Here is a 27,106-nt window from a genome sequence, read left to right on the forward strand (position 1 = left end):
ATAATCTTATGAATGATTACACTCAATCCTTTATCCATTTGTAGAATTGGCTCTCCTAAATCTATGCCACTGAAATAAAATGTAAAAATGTCATAAATAAACATGGCTCTGACAGACTTTTTTCTTATCTGATTTCATAACACCATCTAGTGGTTGCTTCTGGCAGTCTATGAAACAAAGTTGAAGGAAACCATGAACATCATTTGATAGTTTTTTCCAGTTGTTTACTAAGATCATTAAGCATGACAAGTTATTCACTTTCAATTCAATAAACATAATCAAGTTTAAAACATATTCAGGCTGAATAGATTTCTTATACGATCACAAACATTTGTTAAACAAAAATTCAGTAGCTACATTGAAATAATAATCATACATCCTTATATTGCAACGAAAATCACAAAATAAATTGATAAAGCATATTTTTCAATCAAAAATATATGCATGGACCTTGTGTGATAATACTACCATGTTAGCTTCATTAAAGTAAGACAAATTTCGCTGGCACATAATTCTCCCACAAACAGTAAATACTGCTTCGTTCCATTTGAAACTGTATCAATCATGTATCAATCTGCAACATACTGTAAATGTCAACAGCAGTACAATCAACAGCTAGTAATCGAGTATAAAAATACTTATTTCATTGTGTTGAAGAATGTACTTGTTCCGAATGCCACATCAGGGTTTTATTCAATAGGCACCAAACAAAAGAAAACTGACTGAAACAGATGGGGGGGACTACCCGGACTTGTCCAATAGGAACCTCATTCTTTCTTTCCATTGCTAGACGTTTTACCAGTGTGCCCTAATGAATTCGACCTTGTTCTTCAAGCTAGTTTGATTTTCATGTAATTTCTTAGTAATTAAGCTCCACATGGTAGAAAAGATCCTCATGCATTTATACTAGTGGTTTGTATTAAAGTGCAAGAATTGAAAGGCCCCTTTTCTCAAATCACTAGAATAGCTTACTCATCAACTCGTTATTCACTAATCATATTCGTTACCCCACAACCACAAACTCTCTCACACCTAGACAGAGACACGCACACCTTTGGTTCATTGCAAACCACAACTGACCCGTCACCCACTACTAAAGACAACCATCCGCAGTACATTAGCATCAAATACCGTGACATGCATGATGAGAAATTATACAGATAAAAAAATAAAAAAATGGGATTCAACATATCTCAACAAATCGAGTGATTTGCAATGTACATGATCCAAAGAGCTTGATTAGATCACAAGGATCAGTCATTAAAACCCCTTCATCTTTAGGCCACCTCGTATGCTAACTGCAGTTTTTCTTCCTCTCCATCTTATGGTTTTCTCAGACCTTCGATTAAATCCATTAACAAGGCATGGGGGTATATTTAAACTCATAAACTAAGTACTAGTTTAATAAGTCCAGTAGAATGATTGATTCATTAGCAGCACATCAGTAGAGGTGGGGTAAGGAGGCTAGTCTCCAATGGTTCCCCTTTAAAAATGTTCCACCACCTGTGGTTGGTTAAACACAGAAGGGGCGGGTGGAATGAGCCTCTTCCGATTGGTGGACGGGCGGCGGCGGCCGTGTTGGGGTCCCACTGCTGGATTAGTGTTGTTAGTGTGCTTCCCGTCCCCTGTAGTGGAGGGGTCAGGTGAGAAGGCTCAGGGGTCATCTTACAGCTTGGCCTGCAAGGGTTTCAGGTACTTGTGGTAGGACTCGTGGACCTAGAAGAGAGGGAAGGAGGGTCAATTTGAGTACTCTGCAGGTAGTCTCTTCCACCTACCGGCTCCCTCTGTCGGTAACAATAGCCTTGGGACTAGAGGTCGACCGATTAATCGGAATGGCCGAATAATTAGGGCCGATTTCAAGTTTTCATAACAATCGGAAATCGGTATTTTTGGACACTGATTTGGCCGATAAAAAAAAAAAAAAAATTATCGGTACACCTTTATTTAAACTTTATTTAACTAGGCAAGTCAGTTAAGAACACATTCTTATTTTCAATGACGGCCTAGGAACGGTGGGTTAACTGCCTCGTTCAGGGACAGAACGACAGATTTTTACCTTGTCAGCTCAGGCGATTCAATCTTGCAACCTTACAGTTAACTAGTCCAACGCTCTAACCACCTGATTACCTTGCACTCCACGAGGAGCCTGCCTGTTACGCGAATGCAGTAGAAGCCAAAGTAAGTTGCTAGCTAGCATTAAACTTATCTTATAAAAAACAATAAATCAATCAATCATAATCACTAGTTAACTACACATGGTTGATGATATTACTAGTTTATCTAGCGTGTCCTGCGTTGCATATAATCGATGCGGTGCGTATCGTTGCTCCAATGTGTACCTAACCATAAACATCAATGCCTTTCTTAAAATCAATACACAGAAGTATATATTTAAACCTGCATATTTAGCTAAAAGAAATCCAGGTTAGCAGGCAATATTAACCAGGTGAAATTGTGTCACTTCTCTTGCGTTCATTGCACGCAGAGTCAGTGTATTTGCAACAGTTTGGGCTGCCTAATTTTCCAGAATTTTAAGTAATTATGACATAACATTGAAGGTTGTGCAATGTAACAGGAATATTTAGACTTATGGATGCCACCCGTATTTCACTGAAAGAATAAACGTCTTGTTTTCGAGATGATAGTTTCCAGATTCGACCATATTAATGACCTAAGGCTCGTATTTGTGTGTGTTATTATGTTATAACTAAGTCTATGATTTGATAGAGCAGTCTGACTGAGCGGTGGTAGGCAGCAGCAGGCTCGTAAGCATTCATTCAAACAGCACTTTCCTGCGTTTTCCCAGAAGCTCTTCGCTGTGCTTCAAGCCTATCAACTCCCGAGATTAGGCTGGTGTAACCGATGTGAAATGGCTAGCTAGTTAGCGGGGTGCGCGCTAATAGCGTTTCAAACGTCACTTGCTCTGAGACTTGGAGTAGTTATTCCCCTTGCTCTGCATGGGTAACGATGCTTCGAGGGTGGCTGTTTTCGATGTGTTCCTGGTTCGAGCCCAGGTAGGAGCGAGGAGAGGGATGGAAGCTATACTGTTACACTGGCAACACTAAAGTGCCTATAAGAACATCCAATAGTCAAAGGTATATGAAATACAAATGGTATTGAGAGAAATAGTCCTATAATTCCTATAATAACTACAACCTAAAACTTCTTACCTAGGAATATAGAACACTCATGTTAAAAGAAACCACCAGCTTTCATATGTCGACCTCTACTTGGGACAAGGTTACTCTGCAGCAGACTTATTACTACAGCAAATCATTCATTCGATTGCCGTGTTTATGTAGGCAAACAACACAATGAACACAGATATAATTTGGCTCTTGATCATAATCTGAAACAAATCCTTGTAAATGGTTCTCAAATGGTCTATTCATGTTCTTAATAATGGACTAAGGTAAAAAAAAAAAAAAAAAAAAAGTAAAATTAACAGTAAATTCATTTTCTTAATCTTTGTCTCTTTTTTAAAGGCCCTCTCCATGAACTCTGACCTCTGTCTTGTTGAGAGGCGAGCGGCGGGCCCACTCGAACATGTGCTCATAGACATTGCCGTCGTAGCGTCCCAGGACGGAGTTGAGCATTTCATCACGGTAGTCGAAGGCGTCCACCAGGGCCACGGCGTTGGGCCTCAGCTGGGCCAGAAGCTCCTTCAGACGCTGGGACACCTGGGAGAGCTGGGGCACACTCAGGAGACCAGTCTGGAGTGAGGAAGGAATAGTCAGGTCATTATTGTTAAAGAGAATGTGTTCTCAATATATAAGCAATAGGTTAAAATATCCAAATGTCATGACAAACGAGTTAGAGCCTTTATATGTAAAATCAAATCAAACAAATCGGAAAGTTAGAGTAAGAAGATAACTGATTGCACCATTACCACAAAAATGGAAGAGGCAAGTGGAAAAGGGAGAAGGTAGGGAACTTGTTATTCTGCCATATATTAAAGATACAAATTGGCTGAAAGGAACTGGCATAAATAGAAAAATATACCAGTTTCATCTGAGGACAGAAATGTTGACAGCTGTGCCATACAGGTCGCAAAATAAATGGGAAGAGATTTTCGATGTACTGAATCTACAGAGCTGAGATTGTTGTGCGAAGAGACAGAATCAATAGGTCACTTATTCTGGTATTGCCCCTATGTAGCTTGTTTCTGGTCACAGGTTCAGGAATGATTCAAAAACATCAAGACATGCACTTAAAATTAACCTTATAAATAGCAGTGTTGGTTGATTTAGAAAGCCATAGTCTGTCAAATAATATAATAATACTCGTAGGAAAGGTTTTCATCTTTAACTCACAATCTGTGGACACTATACGATTAGAAAGGTTAAAACTATATAAAACGTCACACAGCACAATTGAAAAATATATGGCACATAGAAACCAAACGAGTGTGGTCTATGGTGATAGGTGGGATGGGCTGAGAGTGGCTGAGGGGTGGGATTAAAGAGTTTATGTTTGGTAATGTATTACGGTTATGTGACTGCTTTATATAAAAGTACCATGTATGTAAAATTTGTAAGCAAAAGCTATTAAAAAATATATATATTTGTCCTCCGAAGAGGGGTGGTGATGAAATATACAAAAATAAGATAATCTTCCTTTAATAAGTGATACAAGTACGAGTGTAATGCCATGTCTTGCTTAAAACATCATACATGACGTTATAAAAATGAATATAGACTTTGGTACGGGACCCACTTATAGGCGCATTGAAATTCACATATTCTTCTACTTGAGTACGTATGTCGTCCCTGTATTTTCCCCCTGGGAGTCTGTGATTGCCAGTTGCCATGGTGGTGGTTACCTGGAGGAAGTCTCCGCTGTGCTGTTGGATACCCTGGAGGGCATAGAGCAGGGCCAGGGTGCTGAGGACAGAGTGAACCCCCGTGTCTCCTATCTCCCCCAGCTTAGCTGCAAACAGCTTCACCACCACATAGTGACAGTGGGCCTGGAGATGGAAAGGGAGGAGGAGAAGAGATGGATGAGAGTTAAATGAGGACCAGAGAGAGAGGAGGAAAAGGAAATTGAAAGAGGGAAGCAGAGGGGAAGAGATAGGAGGGATGGGGGGGGGGGGGATCCCTCCCAAAAAACAACACATTCCATATCCCAGGTTGGTAAGGTAACTTACATCAGAGGCTCTGACCAGGTCTATAGCGCTGTTGTTCCAGGCATCCTCCTGACTGACTCTCTTCTGTAGCTCCTGCTGAATACTCTTAGCTGCCAACTCAACCAGCCTAAAGACACACAGAGAGGCATTGACATAGGAAACCTTCCAACAAAAACTGACGCATGGCTGTCCATAGAGTACAAGTACAATTCGTTGTGTGCTGAACTGGTGGACCATTTTAGCTCAACCCATTGCATTGCCTGGCACCAACTACCACGTTGCTCTGATTAAAAGTCTCTGCCATACAATGTACAGCCCTTTGGGACTTAACGAAGGTCAAATATCTAAACCGGATCTATTACTGTTCCATTTTGGTTAGCTTGTAGGTCCACTTACTTGGCAGCTCGTAGTTTGTAAGCATCCACAAGGCTGGCCAGGTCATTGACGTTGACTACAGTGGGTCGGGAGGACACAGACTGGGGCTGCAGGCTACGCTCTGACTCGTTCAGGTAGGACACGATGCCACTCAGCTGGTGGCCTGCCGACGCCTGGCGGTAGCTCTTTATCAAGAACCTGGGGAGTGAGGGATGCAAACACATGAGCAAGACGGTGGACGGGCACGAAGGTCACACACAGACAAGAACACACACAAAGTAGAGATGGGCGATATGGCCAAAATATCATATCACTAGGTTTCTCATTTTTGGCGGTATTTTATGTTTTGGTATAATAAAAAGTTCTACGTATGCTTAATGAGTCATGCATGATCCTAGGGTGGCAACAAATACATTCTAAGTGGTTTTAATGGGGCTCTCTCTCTTCTGATTGATTGTACAAAACAAAGAAACCCAAAATAATTTCAGCCTTTTCATCAATTTCCTTCACTCATTTGCTATCATTTCCACACTGTAAAACATTTGTTTTATCTTTGTATACCTCTATTGTGAAAAGGTAACTTTTCCTTTATGAAAATAATAATTCTCCTCTGACCATGTATTTTCAATGGATTCCATGGCAGTTTTTACTTTCGCCACGAAGGGCATTGTGCTGATTTCTAAGGTGCTTTTGGCACCCCCACTGCCTCAGACACTAGCCTATTCATCGCACAAAATGACATGCGCGCACCTGAAGCTCTTGCTCGCGAATGATCAGATCTCAACTGTTAGCAACTCTCTCACTGGCGGTAAGAACGGACAATTGCAATCATTTTTCAAGTTTCATCACTCAGTTATTACACTTAACAAAGCAAGCATTGAAATACCATTAGGTAAGGTAAAAATCCAAACCGGTCCATGCATTAATACTGGTATATAGTAAAACGCCGTTTACCACCCAGCTCTAACTAAGTACACAAAAACTCATACACACCCATTCATTTGGTCCTAGTCTCACTCACTCCCACTCAACTACTTTCCTCACCCTTTCCATTGTACACTTCACACTTAGCAGTGCTTACACTGAACACACTCCCAAAAACATTTAGACAGTTAGATCGATGCTTGGTTGATAATTACTACCTTTGATGTGCAGGGCGCAATATCACACAATAGCTTTTAATACTAGGGTTATGTGCCCTGACTTGCAAGTTTTGGAATACATCGCAATGTGTGTTTGTGTGAGCTGTATAATGTGACTAACTGATGTTTTTGATTCAGCAAGGAAAGAATGTGTCATTTCAGGGTGTGTGTGTGAGTGTGTCATATCTGTGTCTTATATTTGTGTGTGTGAGTGGGTGTTTGCATCTGCATGTGTGCGTGCGCATGTACCTACCTAGCGGTCTGCAGCATCATGACAGTGTTCTCTCCCTCGTAGGTACACGTGGGCACGAAGTTAACATAGATGTCTGGGAGGGCGCTGCAGCGGGAGTAGCCGTGCCCGCCACACGCCATGCGACACACCTCGATGCCCGCGCTGGCCGTCCATGTGGTGAAGGCCTTCAGGCCCGCGGACAGGGCATGGAGCTGGGCACAGGTCAGACGACGGCACAGGGTTATACAATTATATTGACACAGGATGGTAGAGGATGGGCACAGGGTACAGTTATATTGGCACAGAAAAAGAAGCAAATTAAAAATGATGAAATTTGTTAATATGAATGAGGATCTTTCGTTTAACTCCACAGAGAGTTGATTGACGCACCAGTGCGCCAGTAAGTTACAACAAAAAAATCCCCATTAAAATATCTGTCAGTTTAAGCTAGAGATATGTTTTTTTCATTGGATGTGTCTCAATCCATCGCATCCTCCAGTGTCTCACTTCTGCGGTTGAAGGTTTCAGAGATAGAGATGTGTTTGTCAGACCATGAAACATCCCGAAAATCGGTCTTCTCACAAAAACGTCTGTAGCGTCCGAACCACTCTATGGAAAGGGGAGACCCTCACGAACACGTTCTCCGTTTTGCTCTACAACTCCCCACAAGTGTCAGAAGACTCGTCTGTAACGTCGATGTGTGGTAGCGTCCGAACCGTTTGGGCTACAGACTCGTTTGAAGGTAACCATTATCGGTTTAAAAAAACAAAATTCAAGTTTGAAGGACGTTTTGTGCCTACCCAAAAAAGGGGTTAAATATATAGAAAAGACAACTCGTTTCTTATGATACATTTTTTGACTGTCCTTTTTCACATTATGAATGTGTTTCTATGTGCTTTAGTAGCAAAGGCCAAATTAAATATTTTAATCAAATAATTGTTTAAAATTCAAAATCAAATAGCTAAATGATTCATAGTATAACCATCTAAAAACTATTCCACATGTCTCCCTCCCCCAACGTCTTAGACTAAAGAATTAACACCGACGGAGCCTGTTGTCAAAACGCCTCCATTAGACTTCAGCCGCTGAAACTGGATGAAACATTTCAAGACTATTCAGTGAGTGGAGTCTTTTCCCATTTTTCCAGGTCAGGTCACGTGGTTCGGACGAAGAAGAAAAATAACCTCTGGGCCATTGCCAGCCTTCTTTCATCATGTACTATATCAAGAGGAGCTATTTACTTAGCCTGGGTACCAGTCTGTTTAGCTATCATTCCACTCCTCGTATAGCATGACACGACGTGGAATGTTAGCAAAACAGATTCTGGATTTCAGGCTAGTAGTTACTGTAAGTACCTCTGGTAGTTCACTGAAGTCTCCCTGGCTGATGTCTCCAGTGATGCGGTGGTAGACCTGGTTCATGTACTGACCAACAAACTTGTAGGCATAGGCTGTAGCCAGCAGGGGGAACAGCTTGTACTGTTGCGTCTGGTAGTCCATGATCTGGGGCTCCGGCTCTCTGGAGAAACCACAAAATAAGAATATAGACTTTGATGTAAGGTTAACGGTTCGATTGCCATCTTTTATATGTTAGTCTTTGAAGAACATTGAGATACAGATATTATATGAGTAAGGCTTCCTAATATCTACCCAAACTCTATGTAACATCTACCTACATCAGCTCTCACACAATTAGAATAAGAGTATAGATTTTGTTAAAATGGTAAGGGTTCTAGTACTTTGCTTTCTATTCTTGTTTGTGTCTGAGCGTGTTACTTGTGTATGGATGTGCACAAGTATGTGTGAGTATTTTTGTAATTCCTTTGACTATTTACAGTGCCTTGCGAACGTATTCACCCCCCTCGGCTTTTTGCCAAGAAACTGAAGATCTTGTACAACGCTGTGTACTACTCCCTTCACAGAACAGCGCAAACTGGCTCTATCCAGAATAGAAAGAGTGGGAGGCCCCGGTGTACAACTGAGCAAGAGGACAAGTACATTAGAGTGTCAGGTTTGAGAAACAGATGCCTCACAAGTCCAACTGGCAGCTTCATTAAATAGTACCCACAAAACACCAGTCTCAACGTCAACAGTATAGAGGCGACTCTGGGATGCTGGCCTTCTAGGCAGAGTTGCAAAGAAAAAGCCATATCTCAGACTGGCCAATAAAAAGAAAATATTAAGATGGGCAAAAGAACAGACGCTGGACAGAGGAACTCTGCCTAGAAGGCCAGCATCCCAGAGTTGCCTCGAGACTGGTGTGACCCTAAACGTTTTAACGGTAGTGTATTTTTCAGTAAATGTGTGTATCCAGGGTCTTGTCTTGTTCATTAGGCACCAAACGGATGAAAACACACCAAAACACAACATAGTTGTATCTGTACAATAACAATTTCGATTTCCGTCTCAAAACTTTTTGCTACAGTTTGACCTAATGAACATGACCCTGGTGTGTCCAGAGCTACAACTGACCCTGGGCGTATCTCAGACTGGTGCCGTACGGAGCTGTAGCGGATGGCGATGGTGCAGGACTTGGCGAGGGCGTGGGCCGCTTCCCCTACGATCATGGACCTGATGAACACCATGGTGCCGTAGGTCAGCTTGGCACTGGGAGGCTTCACGTACGTACCATCTGCCTCCACCTGGTGGGGAGAATACATACTGTCTGTGGCAGCGGCGGCTCCTCATAGGAAGAAGGGGAGGACCATCCTCCTCAGTGAATATTTTTATTTTTTTTAAAGAATGAAACTATAATAAATATCTTCACGTCACCAAATAATTGATTAAAACGCACTTTTTTGAAATGTAGCCGCAACAGCACTCTGTAGGGTAGCACCATGGTGTAGCCGGAGGACAGCTAGTTTCTGTCCTTCTCTGGGAACATTGACTTCAACACAAAGCCCAGGAGGCTCATGGTTCCCTTCTATAGACTCACACAGTAATTATGACAACTTCAAAGCTCTTGCAACATGAACTGACATGTTGTCCACCCAATCAAACAATCAAATAATGAATCTAGTACTGAAAGCATAAGCTACAGCTAGCTAGCACTGTATAAAATGTGGTGAGTAATTGACTCAAAGAAAGACAATAGTTGAACAGCTTTGAACAAATATATATTTTTTTAAATGAAGGCGGAGAGAGAGGGAGAGAGCTAGTTATATGTCATTGTATTTTTTTTCACTTAGCTAGCTAATGCAGCTAGCTAGTTTAGCCTACTCAAACATAAACAGATTCTATGTTAGCTAGCTGGCTATGGCTATCCTATCCTATCCAACACTGGCACTCTTCCATGTCAAGGTAAGCTTTTGGTTTTATTAATTTATTGCCACTGGGGCCCACCGGTTTAACTGCTAAACTGCTCGCTGACTGCACACTGTACTGCATGATTGTAGCGGGTTTACTAAAGCGTTAGTTCTAGTAGCTATGTAGACTAATATGCGAGAAGAAATACAATAAGCAAAGTGATCATGCTGTTTTTATGTGGCTGCTATGAAAGTGAGCTGTTTTTGTGTGATCAGTGGTGTATTCATTCCGCCGATTCTGTTGAAAAATGTTTCTTAAACTGAAGCAAACGGAACGGGATAAAATACCTGAATTTGTCCAATATAAACTCTTGTTTGCCACTGTTGGACTAATGACTACACCTTAGATCAGCTAGATGCAGGCAAGAGTGTGCAAGGCGGTATTGAATGTGCCACTGACCTTGATTACAAAAATGTAGCTCCACCTGTGTGCACCTACGTTGTAAACTTTCATTCATAGGATGGGTATAGGGAAAAGTCGGGTATCATGTAGTAACCTAAACCTATCGATGTTACATTGAGCTGGGTGAATGAAATATGAATGACAGTCATCCAATATGCTTTAATTGAAATAAGGCTCATACATTAAAAAATATATATATATAATTTAATCGTCCTCCCTCATCTTAAACGGCACAGACCGCCACTGGTCTGTGGTATACAGTTCTAGGACAATCAGGTAGTAAGTATACGCTCTCTGTGAGGAATATGCATACAATATAACTTCAAATCTAAGCTTTGTGACAGCATTAAAGTCAACCAACAGAAACAAAGAACAGTGTCTCCTTGAAATGTGCTTAACTTCCCAGTCGCTCACCTTTGCATATTTCATCAGCATGTGGTCGCGAGGAATTCGTACGTTCTCCAATTTCAGGTAACCATTGTCAACCTCATCAAAGCCAAACTTGGGTCCTATGTCCCCTACCACCACACCTGAGAGAGAAAGAGAGTGAGTTATTTAGACAGTAGGCTACCAGCAAAGCTACATACAGAGACAGAGACACTCTTGATGCACCCACAGCAGTATGTACAGTACCTGGCAGTGGTATGTGTGTGTTCATACTGCGGAGAGGTACGATGAAGGCCTGCAGTCCGTGACACTTCCCCTGGGTGTGGAGCTGGGCCAGAACTATGGCGTAGTTAGACGTCTTACCCACTGGAGGGCGGGGGCGAGAGAGCGAGCGAGAGATTCTCACTATTAAAATAATTCTATTGAAATAATTTGGCAGTCATTTAAGTCTCTGGTCCACACTACAATGAGAATCAGAAGTAAATTGTTTGATCTTGTTCAGCAATATTGTGGAATGTGTTTAAGTCCACAGACTTAACTGGGGATTGGTTTGATTGTACAGTGCATTCGGGAAAGTATTCAGACCCCTTGACTTTCCACATTTTGTTACATTACAGCCTTATTCTAAAATGTATTTAAAAAAAGAATCCTCAGCAATCTACACACAATACCCCATAATGATCAAGTGAAAACAGGTTTTTAGAACATTTTTGCAAATTTTTGAAAAATTTAGTTACCTGAGTATTAGTTACATGAGTATTCAGACCTTTTGCTTTGAGACTCGAAATTGAGCTCAGACGCATCCTGTTTCCATTGATCATCCTTGAGATTCTTCTACAACTCGATTGGAGTCCACCTGTGGTAAATTCAATTGATTGGACATGATTTGGAAAGGCACACACCTGTCTATTTAAGGTCACACAGTTGACAATGCATGTCAGAGCAAAAACCAAGCCATGAGTTTGAAGGAATTGTCCGTAGAGCTCCGAGACAGGATTGTGTCGAGGCACAGATCTGGAGAAGGGTACCAAAACATTTCTGCAGCATTGAAGGTCCCCCAAAAAAACACATTGGCCTCCATCATTCTTAATTGGAAGAAGTTTGGAACCACCGAGACTCTTCCTAGAGCTGGCCGCCCGGCCAAACTGAGCAATCGGGGGAGAAGGCCCTTGGTCAGGGAGGTGACCAAGAAACCAATGGTCACTCTAACAGAACTCTAGATTTCCTCGGTGGAGATGGGAGAACCTTACAGAAGGACAATCATCTCTGAAGCACTCTGAAGTCTACACCTGCTGTATTCGGTACATGTGACAAATAAAATTTGATTAGAAATGATAGCCCGCTTGAAGTTTGCCAAAAAGGTACCTAAAGACTCTCAGACCATGAGAACCAAGGTTCTCTGATCTGATAAAACCAAGATTTAACTATTTGGCCTGAATTCCAAGCGTTACGTCTGGAGGAAACCTGGCACCGTCCCTACGGTGAAGCATGGCGGTGGCAGCATCATGCTGTGGGGATGTTGTTCAGCAGCAGGGACTGGGAGACTAGTCAGGATCGAGGCAAAGATGAACGGAGCAAAGTACAGAGAGATCCTTGATGAAAACATGCTCCAGAGCGCTCAGGTCCTCAGACTGGGGTGAAGGTTCACCTTCCAATAGGACAACGACCCTAAGCACACAGCCAAGACAACACAGGATAAGTCTCTGAATGTCCTTGAGTGCCCCAGCCAGAGCCCGGGCTTGAACCCGATCGAACATCTCTGGAGAGACCTGAAAATAGCTGTGCAGCAACGCTCACCATTAAACCTGACAGAGCATGAGAGGTTCTGCAGAGAAGAATGGGAGAAACTCCCCAAATACAGGTGTGCCAAGCTTGGAGCGTCATACCGAAGAAGACTCGAGGCTGTAATCGCTGCCAAAGGTGCTTCAACAAAGTACTGAGTAAAGGGTCTGTGATATTTAAGTTTCTAAAAAACAGTTTTTGCTTTGTCATTACGGGGCATTGTGTGTAGATTGAGGGGGGAGGGGGGACACAATTTAATCCATTTTAGAATAAGGCTGTAACTTAAAATGTGGAAAAGGTCAAGGGGACTGAATACTTTCCAAAGGCACTGTATGTGTATCGGGCATGCCCTGAAGCTAAAGTGTGTGTGTGTACTCACGTCCCCCAGGCCACCACTTGATGGAGGTGATGGTCGGGCTGTTCATGACAAACTCCTGGGTGGCCGGGTCATACGTTGCCGTGGTTTCAAGCCCCCTGAGGTGGGTGCCTAGGCAACGAGAAAGACACCAAGGCCCCCAAACACACAACACATAAAACCAAAGAAAGAGAGTCATCACTAAGTTATGGCAGGAGCACATTGATATTTTCAAATATTATGCAGTGCAAACCTGACACAATCTCAACTAATAATGCAACTTCAAACTTAGCTTTATCTTACAGCAGTAAATATATTATTTGTTGTGTCTAGTGGGTATACTTTGTCGATAATTATTTTTTGTTAACCAGTTCCCTCACACAAAAAAAAGTTATTCTATTCTATAGTTGGAAAACCTTTGTAGGTGTTTGACAGATCAAAACCAAAGAAAATCCAATCTATTTCTTACAATTTGCATAACTAATTTGTGTACGGTTTAGGGCTGTCAAAGTTAACCCCTGACATGTTTTATGCTGTTAATTTTGCTACTGTTTTCTCTCTCAGGTCAAACGATTTAAAACAATGATCCCAGTTCTAGTAGCAGCAGCAGTTTGTGACTAGTTCATGAAGAACATGGATCAGTAACCTAGGCTAGATCTAATAGCTGTATTATATTCTACATTAACTCAGACCTGGCTGAGCTGTTGTTAGTCTTCTGTGGAACTCATAACATTGTTGGACAGATTTAAATGCTCTTTGTATCCATAGAGCCAGTTCTTTCCCCCCCTATAGTCAACCCTCCAATTAGAAATTGGAACGAATGAAGCGTTAACAGTACTTGAGTGTGTATGTGGACAACTGTTAAACTTCAAGAACATTGATAAGAGGGAGTAGGCCTACTTAAACATTGAGACTTAAATTGCCAGCTGTATGTTTCAGTGACTTTTGTGTTATGGTGAAACATTTTGATACAGATAATTTTGTGTTTCTTTCCTTTACAATCAAAACATAGTATGCCTATAACTAACACCACTAACTCAATTCATGATTTGAATCGTTTGACAGCTCTATTATGTTTATACAGTGAAGATACATGTGACGAAGGACGTAGGTTGTCTGTCTTTAAAATCAATATACTTCCAAACACTGTAAGGGGGACAAAAGGGACAGAGGCGGTGGAGGGTAACTGGTTTTGGAAAGGATGTCACTGAGGGTGCTTTACAAGTGGGTGCTTTACAAGTGGGCATGCACGTTCACCGCGGCTGGCAACAAGACTGTGTGAGAACCAGGGGCAGAGCACATTCCAAAGGGAAGCCAATGCGAAGCTGTTCGGCCACAACACGCACTCTCCAAGCCAGCTAGTATTTAGTCAGCGTAAAGGCCAGAGTGAAATTTCCTTATTTTTATATAGCGTAAAAAAAAAAAAGGCCCAGTGCAGTCAAAAATATGATTCCTGTGTTTTATATATAATTCCACACTATGAGGTTGGAATAATACTGTGAAATTGTGAAAATGATAATGCCCTTTTAGTGCAAGAGATGTTTGAAAAGACAGTCTAAAATGTCATCCTGCTTTGGTGGGATGGAGTTTTGGAATGCCTGGTGACATCAGGCAGTAAATTAGTACCAAACATCTCTGTCAATAACAGCTAGTTTTTTGAGTATCCCCCTCCATACTCAGACCACTCCCAGACAGTGCTAGCAAAATTCTTGTTTGATAAATTGCTCTTTGCTAAGAAGCCATTTTTGTTTATTTTTGACCATTTTAATTGAAAATAATCACACTAAGGTAGTTAATTGTTACCCAGAAACAATTTGATATTGAGATAAAAAAAACGGCAGCATGGGACCTTTAACAACACAAACGTTCTGTCTGGGGAGATGTTTTTACGCAAAATTCCCTAACGAGTATGGGAGAGTTCTCTGGTGGCTCGACTCAAATGTTGAAGAGGTTGGGCATGCATCTCGTCCACTCCACAGAGCATGTGGGTGACCGGAGGTTGGTGATCAGGTACGGTTTGTTTGGCATTTTACCGTGGCCCATCTCTGTCTGTGCGTAGGTGCCGATGATCTCCAGGTTCCAGGCGGGTATGAAGAATGTCTCCATCTGCTCAGGACTGGCCTGGTTCAGCAGGGTGGGCAGGAACATTCCCAGGTGGAGGTCCAGCGGCTCTGACCGCCCACGGTGCACACAGCTGGGGCAGCGCCAAGAGGAGGGGGTACGGGATAGGAGGGTAGTTTGAAGGGAGAAGAGGGTAAAGGAAGGATAGGACATTGGGGGGCATGCAAAATAAGGTATAGCCAAGGGATAATAATAGACCGTATAATGGGAAATGACAATGAAGAGATGGTTGGAAAAGATGGGAGATTAGTGTTGGTAAATAACATTTTGGGGGCAGAAAGGATGGATGATGGATGAATAGGTGGAGGGATGGGTGAAGGGATAGGGGGGTGGGGGGGGAGTGCAAGAATTCATATAAAAAAAATTAACTGAGCTAGCCATGCAAATTGTTGACTGCGGAGAACTGATTAGAATCATAAGTTCATTCATTCAAAATAACCTTCTCATGCATGATTGTTGCAACACGTCATTTACTTGCCTGAAATGTTAATTTCCAAATGCAGTGTAACCTGTACTCTCTCATTTCACTGAAAAAACATTTTCAATTTCAAATGAATTGAGGCAAACTCTGGGATGTGTTCATTAGGCACCCAACGGAAGAAAACTGACACAAGGGACAAACTGGACTTGCTCCATTAAGAAATGGCCAATTTAGTTTTCCATTGTAAAAGTTGTCATTGCATGGCCTCATGAACACAACCCTGAGGCAGTAAAATGTCAAATGTGTGACAACCAATACATCTTTCTATGCTACCAACTAGTGCAGTGCAACTAGCAGTTTTAAAGCAGACTCTTTAGTCCAGGGGTAGGCAACCCTGTTCCTGGAGGGCCACGGGGACCGCAGGATTTTGTTCCAAGTATGCACCACCTGACCAATTGACCTAATTCAGTGATTGCCTAAATTCAACACACCTGGTCTTCCAGGTTGGTTAAATCAAAAACACGAAGTGCCTGTAAAACGCCCGAATCACGTTTGCCTACCCCTGCTTTAGTTTATAAAGGAAGGGTGAAGCAGTTGTAAGGGCATTTAAGGTTAAGACAATAGGCAGTTTTCCATTGACCCAGGATTATTCGACAAAAGAAAAGTCGCAAAAGAAATCTGTGCGATACGTGTTACGGAGACAGCAGGTAGGCTAGCGGTTAAGACTGTTGGGTCAAAAACCGAAAGGTCACTGGCTCGAATACCCGAGCCGACTAGGTGAAACATATCTGCCAATGTGCCCTTGAGCAAGGCACTTTTGCTCCAGGGTCACTGTCAATAATGGCTGATCCCTGGCCGGGACCTCACTCTCTTAGGGTGTCGGAGGGAGTGTGAAATAAAAAGAATCAAACTAATTTCCAATTCACACATACGTACACACTTTTACATGTACGAAATAGGACCAACGTAAGCACCTACCTAATTATTATTAATAGATATAGGAGACATTTTCTAAAGATAGGCAACATTTTTATAAGTTCGACGGGTGGATATTTATTTTGTCGAACGTTCTTCATTGCGACAAATGACGGAACCAGTGTTTTTCGAATAAATGCCGATTGTCACAAATTTGAAGGTACACGGGCATGTGACGTCGTCACGTAACTATACAAATAATGTTTATTTGCAGGAAAAGGATTATCCTGACTTTCAAGTGGGTCTGAATTACTTACACCTTGCTTTTCTGGTTGGCTGGCAAGTTTCACCATCCAATTATTTCCGATCTACAGGAGTGCAAGTTTCACCATGGCACGGACAGTGGGGATACATTGGCACATGCAAATGATTAGAATATGGTAAATATTTGTAAATTATTGCATTCTATTGATGGTGGCTTTCGCGGGCTACCTGAGACATGAAACAGATAGGTGGGAGGGCATACAGGGTGTTGCCAATGTGCAATTTGCCTAAATTGGGTAATGGAGACACTGACCATGACATTTTTATTCAACACTTTAGGGTTTTGCAGATTTTTTGTTGTTGAGGTGTGAGGTCATTAAATCCAGCTGTTTTTATTGACACAAGATAATTAAAATGGAAACGCAAGACAGCAGGCAATTGTATCTATTTTCTATGCAAACTTTTGTAAAAGTTTTGACACAAAAATAATTTGAAAAGTTAATGGAAACCTAGCTAGTGAGTTGCTGAGAAGAAGTGAACCAGACCAGAACTCTGAAAAAAGAAGGCCTTCTGAAAATTCTTAAAAGCCAGTCCTAGACATTCCCTAGAGTAGTATTGTCATGGAAATGCCATGGTTACGTGATCGTGAATAATGTCCACTTCGCAGCGTCATAGAAATGAAACATTGGCAACAAGAGACATCTGGCATGGCCAAAATTCTCTTACATCGCACAGATTTCTCTGCTTTCAGATTAACAATGGGATATTCAGGGAGCTGAAACTCAAATCACACTGCATGTTCTTTGGCAGGACACAGTGCGTCTTCTCTATCAGTTGAGACTTCGACAGACAAGAACAATTGTTAGGCCTAAATTCATTCATCCAAGCTATAAATTCACAAACAGCATAACAATTAGGCCTACATCCATCCGCTCAAATGCACAATTCAGAATGTTAGGTCATTTGCTTAAAAAAGCTACAGATTCTACAGTGTTAGGGTTAATCATTTGTAATGAGTAGACTAGATTCAGAGAAAATGGGGAGTAGGGGAAAAATCAAGACTTAATAGCAATCAGAATTAACTGACATAAGCTTGGAAACAACTCATTAGGCTAACAGGCCACTACTAGCAGCAGGAAAGGAAATAAGAGAGGTTTGAGGAATGGAATGAAACTAAAAACTAGACGTGAATGGATTTTTTTATATTGTTTAAGCGCAATGTTAGGATTTTTTTTTTGTCCTTCAATTGTTTATTTTGTCCATGGTATTGGGCAGGTTATGAGGACTCGAAAAACAGACCGACAATCATGACATTTTGAATCCTGCATATTAGTTTTGGCTATTCAGTTTAGCTATTAACTATTGAGTTATGCCTACAGTCTGGGCACATTTTGTCTACACAAATGTAACAGTTTAACTTTAGTCCGTCCCCTCGCCCCGACCCGGGCGCGAACCAGGGACCCTCTGCACACATCAACAACAGTCACCCACGAAGCATCGTTATCCATCGCTCCACAAAGGCCGCGGCCCTTGCAGAGCAAGGGGAACCACTACTTCAAGGTCCCAGAGCAAGTGACGTCACCGATTGAAAGGCTATTAGCGCGCACCACCGCTAACTAGCTAGCCATTTCACATCCGTTACACAAACAACTACAGTGATGTCAAACACCTACAAAGAATCACTTTCAATCACAATGTCCACCCCATGATTTGAAAACAATATTAAAAGAAAATCCTACGTCAAGGATCGACAACTGTCCATCCCTAAGCATCCCTGTGATCCTTTTCATAATTCAAACATATACTTAGCTAGCTAGTTAAAACAATTGCACAAGTACTTTATGTCGTATAAATTGTGCTTTTACGTTATCATTATTATAAATTCTCTGTATGGGGACTGACCGTGCCCCATCTCTGTCTGGGCGTAGGTGCCCAGGGCCTTGAAGGACTCGGCCAGGGGGACCCACTTCTTGAACTGCTGCTTGTTACACTGGGTGTACAGGGTGGGAAGGAACATGACGAAGTGGAGCCCCAGAGCCTCGTGATGGTGGCCCCGAAACACGCTGAGGGGGGGGGACAGACACACAGGTTGACGGATGGACAGACTGGGCGGGACCACTCAGCAGGTTTGTGGTCATTTTACTCGTTTAAAAAAAGGGGAGGTTCTAACTAAACTTGTCCAATAAGAATGTGCATTTTAGTTTTCCATTTCAAAGTGTTTTGTGCCTACTAAAAAAGGACCCAGGTTTAGGGTTGACACTAGTGTCAACATGACCTTACTGTAAAAGCAAGGCTTTTTATTTGTTAAAGGGATTCTGCAAGATTCTGGTAATCAATCATGGAAGTCTATAGGTACGCAAGCATAAGCTACTGTACCTATAGACTTCCAGTTTTGCACTAACGGTAGTTAGCGTTGGCTCTCAAAACGACCTCTAATGTCCTTCATACTGCACGCAGAGACTTCAAAATAGAACCCACGAGTTTCTGACTCTAGGTAAGTAGAAAACCACTTAATTGACAGATTCTTGCAGTATCCCTTTAAAGACATGCTCTGGATCTTAGAAGACCACTAAGTATGTTTTTTTTTTAAACCTTCCCTTTTGGGCTAGATGTGTCAATGTGTAGTTCATACAGTTGAAGTGGGAAGTTTACATACACCTGAGCCAAATACATTTAAACTCAGTTTTTCACAATTCCTGACATTTAATCCTTGTAAAAATTCCCTGTTTTAGGTCAGTTAGGATCACCACTTTATTTTAAGAACGTGAAATGTCAGAATAATAGTAGAGAAAATGATTTATTTCAGCTTTTATTTCTATCATCGCATTCCCAGTGGGTCAGAAGTTTACATACAAATACTAATTGAGTGTAACATTGCCTTTAAATTGTTTAACCTGGGTCAAACGTTTCAGGTAGCCTTCCACAAGCTTCCCACAATAAGTTGGGTGAATTTTGTCCCATTCCTCCTGACAGAGCTGGCGTAACTGAGTCAGGTTTGTAGGCCTCCTTGCTTGCACATGCTTTTTCAGTTCTGCCCACACATTTTCTATAGGATTGAGGTCAAGGCTTTGTGATGGCCACTCCAATAACTCAACGTTGTTGTCCTTAAGCCATTTTGCTACCATTTTCCAACTTTGGAAGTATGCTTGGGGTCATTGTCCATTTGGAAGACCCATTTGCGACCAAGCTTTAACTTCCTGACTGATGTCTTGAGATGTTGCTTCAATTTATCTACATAGTTTTCCTTCCTCATGATGCCATCTATTTTGTGAAGTGCACCAGTCCCTCCTGCAGCAAAGCACCTCCACAACATGATGCTGCCACAGTTCTATTTTTGTTTCATCAAACCAGAGGACATTTCTCCAAAAAGTCTGATCTTTGTCTCCGTGTGCAGTTGCAAACCGTAGTCTGGTTAATTTATGGCGGTTTCTTCCTTGTCGAACGGCCTTTCAGGTTATGTCGATATAGGACTCGTTTTACTGTGGATATATATACTTTTGTACAGGTTTCCTCCAGCATCTTCACAAGGTCCTTTGTTCTGGGATTGATTTGCACTTTCCGCACCAGAGTACGTTCATCTCTAGGAGACAGAACGCGTCTCCTTCCTGAGCAGTATGACGGCTGTGTGGTCCTATGGTGTTTATACGTGCGTACTATTGTTTGTACAGATGAACGTGGTACCTTCAGGCGTTTGGAAATTGCTCCCAAGGATGAACCAGACTTGTGTAGGTCTACAATTTTTTTTCTGAGGTCTTGGCTGATTTCTTTTGATTTTCCCATGATGTCAAGCAAAGAGGCACTGAGTTTGAGGTTTTGAAATACATCCACAGGTACAGTGAATTATAAGTTAAATAATCTGTCTGTAAACAATTGTTGGAAAAATGACTTGTGTCATGCACAAAGTAGATGTCCTAACCGACTAACCCGAAGTTTGTTAACAAGAAATTTGTGGAGTGGTTGAAAAACTAGTTTTAATGACTCCAACCTAAGTGGATGTAAACTCTACATGCATAATCTATAATCAGAATTACTGTCTTACCTCAATTAGCCACGAAATCCCTAGTTTGAAAGCAACTGTCTACATGAAGCTGTGCAGTGCCATTTTACCCCACATGGGCCAGCCCCCTAGCAATTAGAGTTCTAGCCACTGAGCTTCAGCTCCTCACCATTTGAGTGACAGCTAGCAAGACGCGCGCACACACACACAGTAGAGTGACAGAGAGCAATAATGTGGTGCACATGTGTGACAGTACACCATTTTGGGGGGTTTATTTTTGGCTCGTGAGCGCGCTACTTTCAGAAGTACTGGCTAAAAAGTATACAAAAGTACCAGAGAATCTCTAACACTAGAAAAGAATGGACATTGGACAAACCCAATCCCTTTAGTTTCACTACAAAATGTGCTCTGATTTGCCTCATCTCCAATTTGCTCATCATCATCATCATCATCATTGTCATATGGAGAAATAGATGTTATCAAATGAGACTTACAAAGAGAAAATATAGGCTCCTGGCTGAGGCCTTTAATATGTAACTAACGTCTGACTTTTATACTTGACTTGGGCTATTTAAGGCTAAACATATTTGATGAGGCACATTGGCAGTTTTTATAAGTGAAAGGGTAGGACATAGCGTAGCCTGTGACACAGTTTTAATCTTGATGTGACCTTCGCTCTGCCTAGAGAGATGGTGCTGTCCTGTCACCCATTGAGCATATATGTGTACGACCACGTGTTCTAGTTCCTGCCAATATCCAACAACTTCGCACAGCCATTGAAGAGGAGTGGGACAACATTCCACAATCAACTCTATGCGAAGGAGATGTGTCGCGCTGCATGAGGCTAATGGTGGTCACACCAGATACTGACTGGTTTTCTGATCCACGCCCCTACTTTTTTTTTTTTTTTAAGGTATGTGACCAACAGATGCATATCTGTATTCCCAGTGATGTGAAATCCATAGATTAGGGCCTAAAGAGTTGATTTCAATTGACTGATTTCTTTATATGAACTGTAACTCAGTAAAATCGTTGAAATTGTTGCATGTTATATTTTTGTTCAGTATAGTTTCAGGTTACAACGTTTATTCGCCACGTGCGAATAACAGGATAAAACGGGTGTAATGAACAGGTACAATGAAATTCTTTGAGAGCTCTTTCCCAACAATGCAGTGATAATAGAATAAAAACCACACAAGAACTACATCGAGAGTTAAAGACGTCGCTGGATATTGGCGGGAACTGGAATACGCTGTCGTACACGTCTTCCCAGAGCATCCCAAACATGCTCAATGGGTGACATGTCTGGAGAGTTTGCAGGCCATGGAAGAATTGGGACATTTTCCGCTTCCAGGAATTGTGTAAAGATCCTTGCGACATGGGGCTGTGCAATATCATGCTGAAACATGTGATGGCAACGGATGAATAGCACGAAAATGGGCCTCAGGATCTCGTCACGGTATCCCTGTGCATGCAATTTGCCATCCATAAATGCAATTGTGTTTGTTGTCCGTAGCTTATGCCTGCCCATACCATAACCCCACCGCGGGTCACTCTGTTCACAACGTTGACATCAGCAAACCGCTCTCCCACACGAAGCCATACATGTGGTCTGCGGTTGTGAGGCCAGATAGACTTACTGCCAAATTCTCTAAAACGATATTGGATGCAACTTATGGTAGAGAAAAACATTCAACTCTCTGGCAACAGCTCTGGTGGAAATCTCTGCAGTCAGCATGCCAATTGCATGCTCCCTGTGGCATTGTGTTGTGTGACAAGACAGTACATTGTAGAGTGGTCTTTTATTGTCCCCAGTACAAGGTGCACCTGTGTAATGATCATGCTGTTTAACCAGTTTCTTGATATGCAACACCTGTCAGGTGGATGGATTATCTTGGCAAAGGAGAAATGCTCACTAACAGGGATTCAAACAAATTTGTTCACAAAATTTGAGAGAAATAAGCTTTTTGTGCACATGAACATTTTTTGGGATCTTTTATTTCACCTCGTGAAACATGGGACCAATACTTTACAAGTTGCGTTTATTTTTGTACTATTACTGCACTGTTGGGTAGAGCTCTCAAGTTAAGCATTTCACTGTACTTGTGCATGTGACAAAACTTGATTCTAAAATATAATTACCCCCCCTCGCTAAAAATGATACTTACAAGTATTCTAATACTAATGTTCAGATATTCAAATAAGCCCGCACATCCCTAACACACACAAACCTTTATAGCCACATGGGACTCATTACCTTTACCCTCAGCTTCTTTAGCACGGTAGTGGTCATCTTGGAGGTGTGTTTGGGGTCGTTATCATGTTGGAATACTGCCCTGCGGCCCAGTCTCCGAAGGGAGGGGATCATGCTCTGCTTCAGTATGTCACAGTACATGTTGGCATTCATGGTTCCCTCAATGAACTGTAGCTCCCCAGTGCCGGCAGCACTCATGCAGCCCCAGACCATGACACTCCCACCACCATGCTTGACTGTAGGCAAGACACACTTGTCTTTGTACTCCTCACCTGGTTGCCGCCACACACGCTTGACACCATCTGAACCAAATAAGTTTATCTTGGTCTCATCAGACCACAGGACATGGTTCCAGTAATCCATGTCCTTAGTCTGCTTGTCTTCAGCAAACTGTTTGCGGGCTTTCTTGTGCATCATCTTTAGAAGAGGCTTCCTTCTGGGACGACAGCCATGCAGACCAATTTGATGCAGTGTACAGCGTATGGTCTGAGCACTGACAGGCTGACCCCCCCACCCCTTCAACCTCTGCAGCAACTGGCAGCACTCATACGTCTATTTCCCAAAGACAACCTCTGGATATGACGCTGAGCACGTGCACTCAACTTCTTTGGTCGACCATGGCGAGGCCTGTTCTGAGTGGAACCTGTCCAGTTAAACCGCTGTATGGTCTTGGCCACCGTGCTGCAGCTCAGTTTCAGGGTCTTGGCAATCTTCTTATAGCCCAGGCCATCTTTATGTAGAGCATCAATTCTTTTTTTCAGATCCTCAGAGAGTTCTTTGCCATGAGGTGCCATGTTGAACTTACAGTGACCAGTCAGTATGAGGGAGTGTGAGAGCAATGACACCAAAGTTAACACACCTGCTCCCCATTCACACCTGAGACCTTGTAACACTAATGAGTCGCATGACACCGGGGAGGGAAAATGGCTAATTGGGCCCAATTTGGACATTTTCACTTAGGGGTGTACTCACTTTTGTTGCCAGCGGTTTAGACATTAATGGCTGTGTGTTGAGTTATTGAGGGGACAGCAAATGTACACTGTTATACAAGCTGTACACTCACTACTTTACATTGTAGCAAAGTGTCATTTCTTCAGTGTTGTCACATGAAAAGATATACTCAAATATTTACAAAAATGTGAGGGGTGTACTCACTTTTGTGATATACTGTATATATAAATAAATAAAACAGACTTTGATCAGGAAGATACCAATAAACACAATGCAATTACTCATGGGGCTAATAGAAGGCAATACATTAGCATGGGATGTGAAGAAGACTTTAGCATATAGGTGAAAGGCTTAGAGTGTTTGTGTAATTTCAGCAAATGCTGTGTTTTGCTTCAGTGTGTCCAAAGCAGCATCAATACAGCCATCTGCACTTCAAACCTCAAAACAAGCATGAGAAACCTCAGCGATGTTTGTCACGCTGTGTTTACCATTAGAACTTTCTATGAAATGTTAAGAAAGAAAAGAAAACATGAAATGTGTGATGACTGGAGGATACCGGGAAGTATGATATTTGCTTTGATCATCCCAAACCCTTACAGAATTTATACAGTCCATTGAAACCAAATCCTGCTTGTAAACAACAAAACTAGCCCAAATGATCTTCAATTCCTCACCTTTCATTACTTTCATCTGCATCGGTCAGTACACCTAACAGGAAGACAACTCTATGGACAAAACCATATATCTATTTTCACATTTCTAGTTGTGATGTGCAGGTCCATAGCATTTACACTGACGTCATTTAATAGACTCTCTTATCCAGAGCGACGTACAGGAGCAATTAGGGTTAAGTGCCTTGCTCAAGGGCATATCGCCATACTTTGGGATTCAAACCAGCAACCTTTCGGTTACTGGCCCAATGCTCTTAACCGCTAGGATACCTGCCGCCCATAGCAGGTAGCTGGCCTGGGTCTGTGTCCCAGCCTTACCTCTTGTAGCAGTAGATTTCCTCAGGGTCTGAGATGCCATACTCTCTGAGCTTCAGGATCATCTGGGCACTCTTCTTCACGGCGGCATCGTATCGCTCGCTCCTGGACAGGAAGTTGAGGTCCTCACTTTGGAAGTCTGGGTCACTGATCACCAGTGACTCTGCAGGGGATAGAGAAGATTGGGAGATTAAGACATCAGGGTAAACAGTGTCGGAAACCCAGGCTTTTGGAAGGGTGGCCATGCGAGACTAGGTCAAACATTATGTGCAAATTGGGTAGTATTATCATTGGATAAATAAATGTATGTAATATCATTAGCTACATTTCTATCTGCAACATAATACACCACTGCTCGACCATAGATCGGCTGTAGTGGAAAAATAAGAAACACTAGCCAGCTTCTCTGCGACTCTTTCGCGTGTAGCAGTGTACAATAACAGCAGGGCTTCTTTTGTGAAATACTTACGGCAGGTAGGTTAGAAGGCTGGGCCAGTAACCGAAAGGTTGTTAGATCGAATCCCCGAGCTGACAAGGTAAAAATCTGTCGTTCTGCCCCTGAACAAGGCAGTAACCCACCTTTCCTAGGCGTCATTGAAAATAACGATTTGTTCTTAACTGACTAGTTAAATAAAAACTTGTGTTCAACTGTACCTGACTACTGTACCTGAAGCCTGGCTTTTCTACTGTAAAGATTGGAACCATATCTTTCACTATGTAATAGATCACTGCATCCATTATCTCCTTCCACCTCAAACGTTTCTTGTCATAAGTGATTACGTTTGAAAAGGATGCGGCTATGGTAGTTTGTCTTTTAGCAGACGTTTTGGGAATGGCCGACTGGAATCGGCATTGCGTCGTTTCAGTTACAGGTGGTGGAAGGGGTTGGTTGTACTTCTGCTTTTCGTAGCAATTGTCTTTTGACACATTTTGCACAGGACATTCGTTTGCTGAACATCAGACCTCTTGAACCCGAACCACTTCCATATAACTGAAAAAAAATATTGCTGCCATTTTTGGGGATGATTTCATCCTCACGAGAGGCTGAGCTGGCTTCCTCACTTTCCATTTTGGTGGAACTCCTACTGTTACACTTCTCCGGCGTGGTTACAATTTGTGAAAGCTGTCCAGGGTTGTGATTGGTGGATAACCGCTGTGCACGTGTTGTCACGCAATTGGGACATGATTCGACATTGGGCTGACAAAGAAACAGTGAGATGTTGCATTTGTAAAACGTTACAACGTTATAACAGAACCTCGATTCTTGCGATACAGGCATTTTCCAAATCGCGCTAAAACATAAACTCAAATATATCGAGAGAAAAAAAACGATATATCGCCCAGCCCTAGCAAGTGACCCTAACATGCTATCTAAGCAAGGTTGCTGCAAGCTGGCTATGTTATCTGGCAATGAACAAATCAGAGCCTCGTTTACACAAAACAGCATGCACAAGTTACAATGAATGCAGAAATTGGCCTTAATCTTGTCATTGGCTCACAATTATAAACAACAGCTGACTGGTTATAACTACTGTTACAACAACAGATAGATAACCTAGCCTAGGCAGCAGATATAGCGACCACTATCGGTTGCCTAGCCTGTGTATAACCAACCTTCGCCAATGTAGGCCAGCTAGCTAGTTATGAACTTGTTTTGTTAGCTAGCTAGCTGCTAGTTCAATATTTTGTTTACACTTGTTTCATGGTGCTTTACCTCGCGAGCAAAGATAGGCTACACATACGAGACACAATACAAGACATTCCAACCTTACCAATTTCTCTTCTTCTTTTGGTCTTCTCGATGCCTCCGTCCAGAATATGTGTGAGTTTCTCCACGTCAAATGTAGCGTTCTCACGCTCTCTAGTTATGTCAGGATTCATGGCGAAATAAATAATATTTTCCTTTGCAAAAGACGACGTTGCGTGTGGCAATAAAATGTGAGTTGTGTAATCTTAGGACTACATGAGCAAAGTTCAGCACTGCAATAACTGGAGCCTGAATAATTATTGACGACTTCCTGAATGGCTAGAAAAGGGGGCGCGTAAAAAGAAATCACGTTATGTGACGTTGTTAAACATTACGGCCTTGAAC

General features: G+C 42.2%; 1 protein-coding gene across 3 annotated transcripts; it reads right to left on the reverse strand.

Annotated features, from left to right (window-relative positions):
* Window positions 1-199: 199 nt before the first annotated feature.
* LOC120032590 (peroxisomal acyl-coenzyme A oxidase 1-like) lies at window positions 200-27,015 on the reverse strand. 3 transcript variants are annotated; one of them, XM_038978735.1, is made up of 14 exons: window positions 26,787-27,015; window positions 25,018-25,177; window positions 15,139-15,299; window positions 13,130-13,237; window positions 11,215-11,334; window positions 10,996-11,111; window positions 9,346-9,515; window positions 8,230-8,392; window positions 6,896-7,086; window positions 5,522-5,698; window positions 5,147-5,252; window positions 4,823-4,966; window positions 3,507-3,713; window positions 200-1,716 (listed from the first exon to the last, which is right to left on the reverse strand). In XM_038978735.1, exons 1-14 carry the CDS (start codon window positions 26,893-26,895, stop codon window positions 1,666-1,668), a joined length of 1,983 nt encoding a protein of 660 aa, XP_038834663.1. In that variant the 5' UTR covers window positions 26,896-27,015; the 3' UTR covers window positions 200-1,665. The 3 variants fall into 3 exon arrangements, with proteins under 3 accessions (XP_038834663.1, XP_038834662.1, XP_038834664.1); XM_038978734.1 differs by lacking the exon at window positions 15,139-15,299 and adding an exon at window positions 18,729-18,889 and having other exon boundaries at window positions 26,787-27,014; XM_038978736.1 differs by lacking the exons at window positions 15,139-15,299; window positions 26,787-27,015 and having other exon boundaries at window positions 25,018-25,168.
* Window positions 27,016-27,106: the final 91 nt, after the last annotated feature.

This window comes from Salvelinus namaycush, chromosome 39 (genome assembly GCF_016432855.1).
Source record: "Salvelinus namaycush isolate Seneca chromosome 39, SaNama_1.0, whole genome shotgun sequence".
NCBI classification, from domain to species: Eukaryota; Metazoa; Chordata; class Actinopteri; order Salmoniformes; family Salmonidae; genus Salvelinus; species Salvelinus namaycush.

What these genes read in the sequence shown, in the direction of transcription:
- LOC120032590 (XM_038978735.1), bottom strand. Translation starts at nt 26,895, where the DNA reads ATGAATCCTGACATAACTAGAGAGCGTGAGAACGCTACATTTGACGTG. An exon ending in CAGTCTGAGATACGCCCAGG is followed by an intron (nt 8,393 to 9,345) that starts GTCAGTTGTAGC and finishes TGGTTTCTCCAG; the next exon opens with AGAGCCGGAGCCCCAGATCA. An exon ending in ACTTCAGTGAACTACCAGAG is followed by an intron (nt 7,087 to 8,229) that starts GTACTTACAGTA and finishes ACCTGTGCCCAG; the next exon opens with CTCCATGCCCTGTCCGCGGG.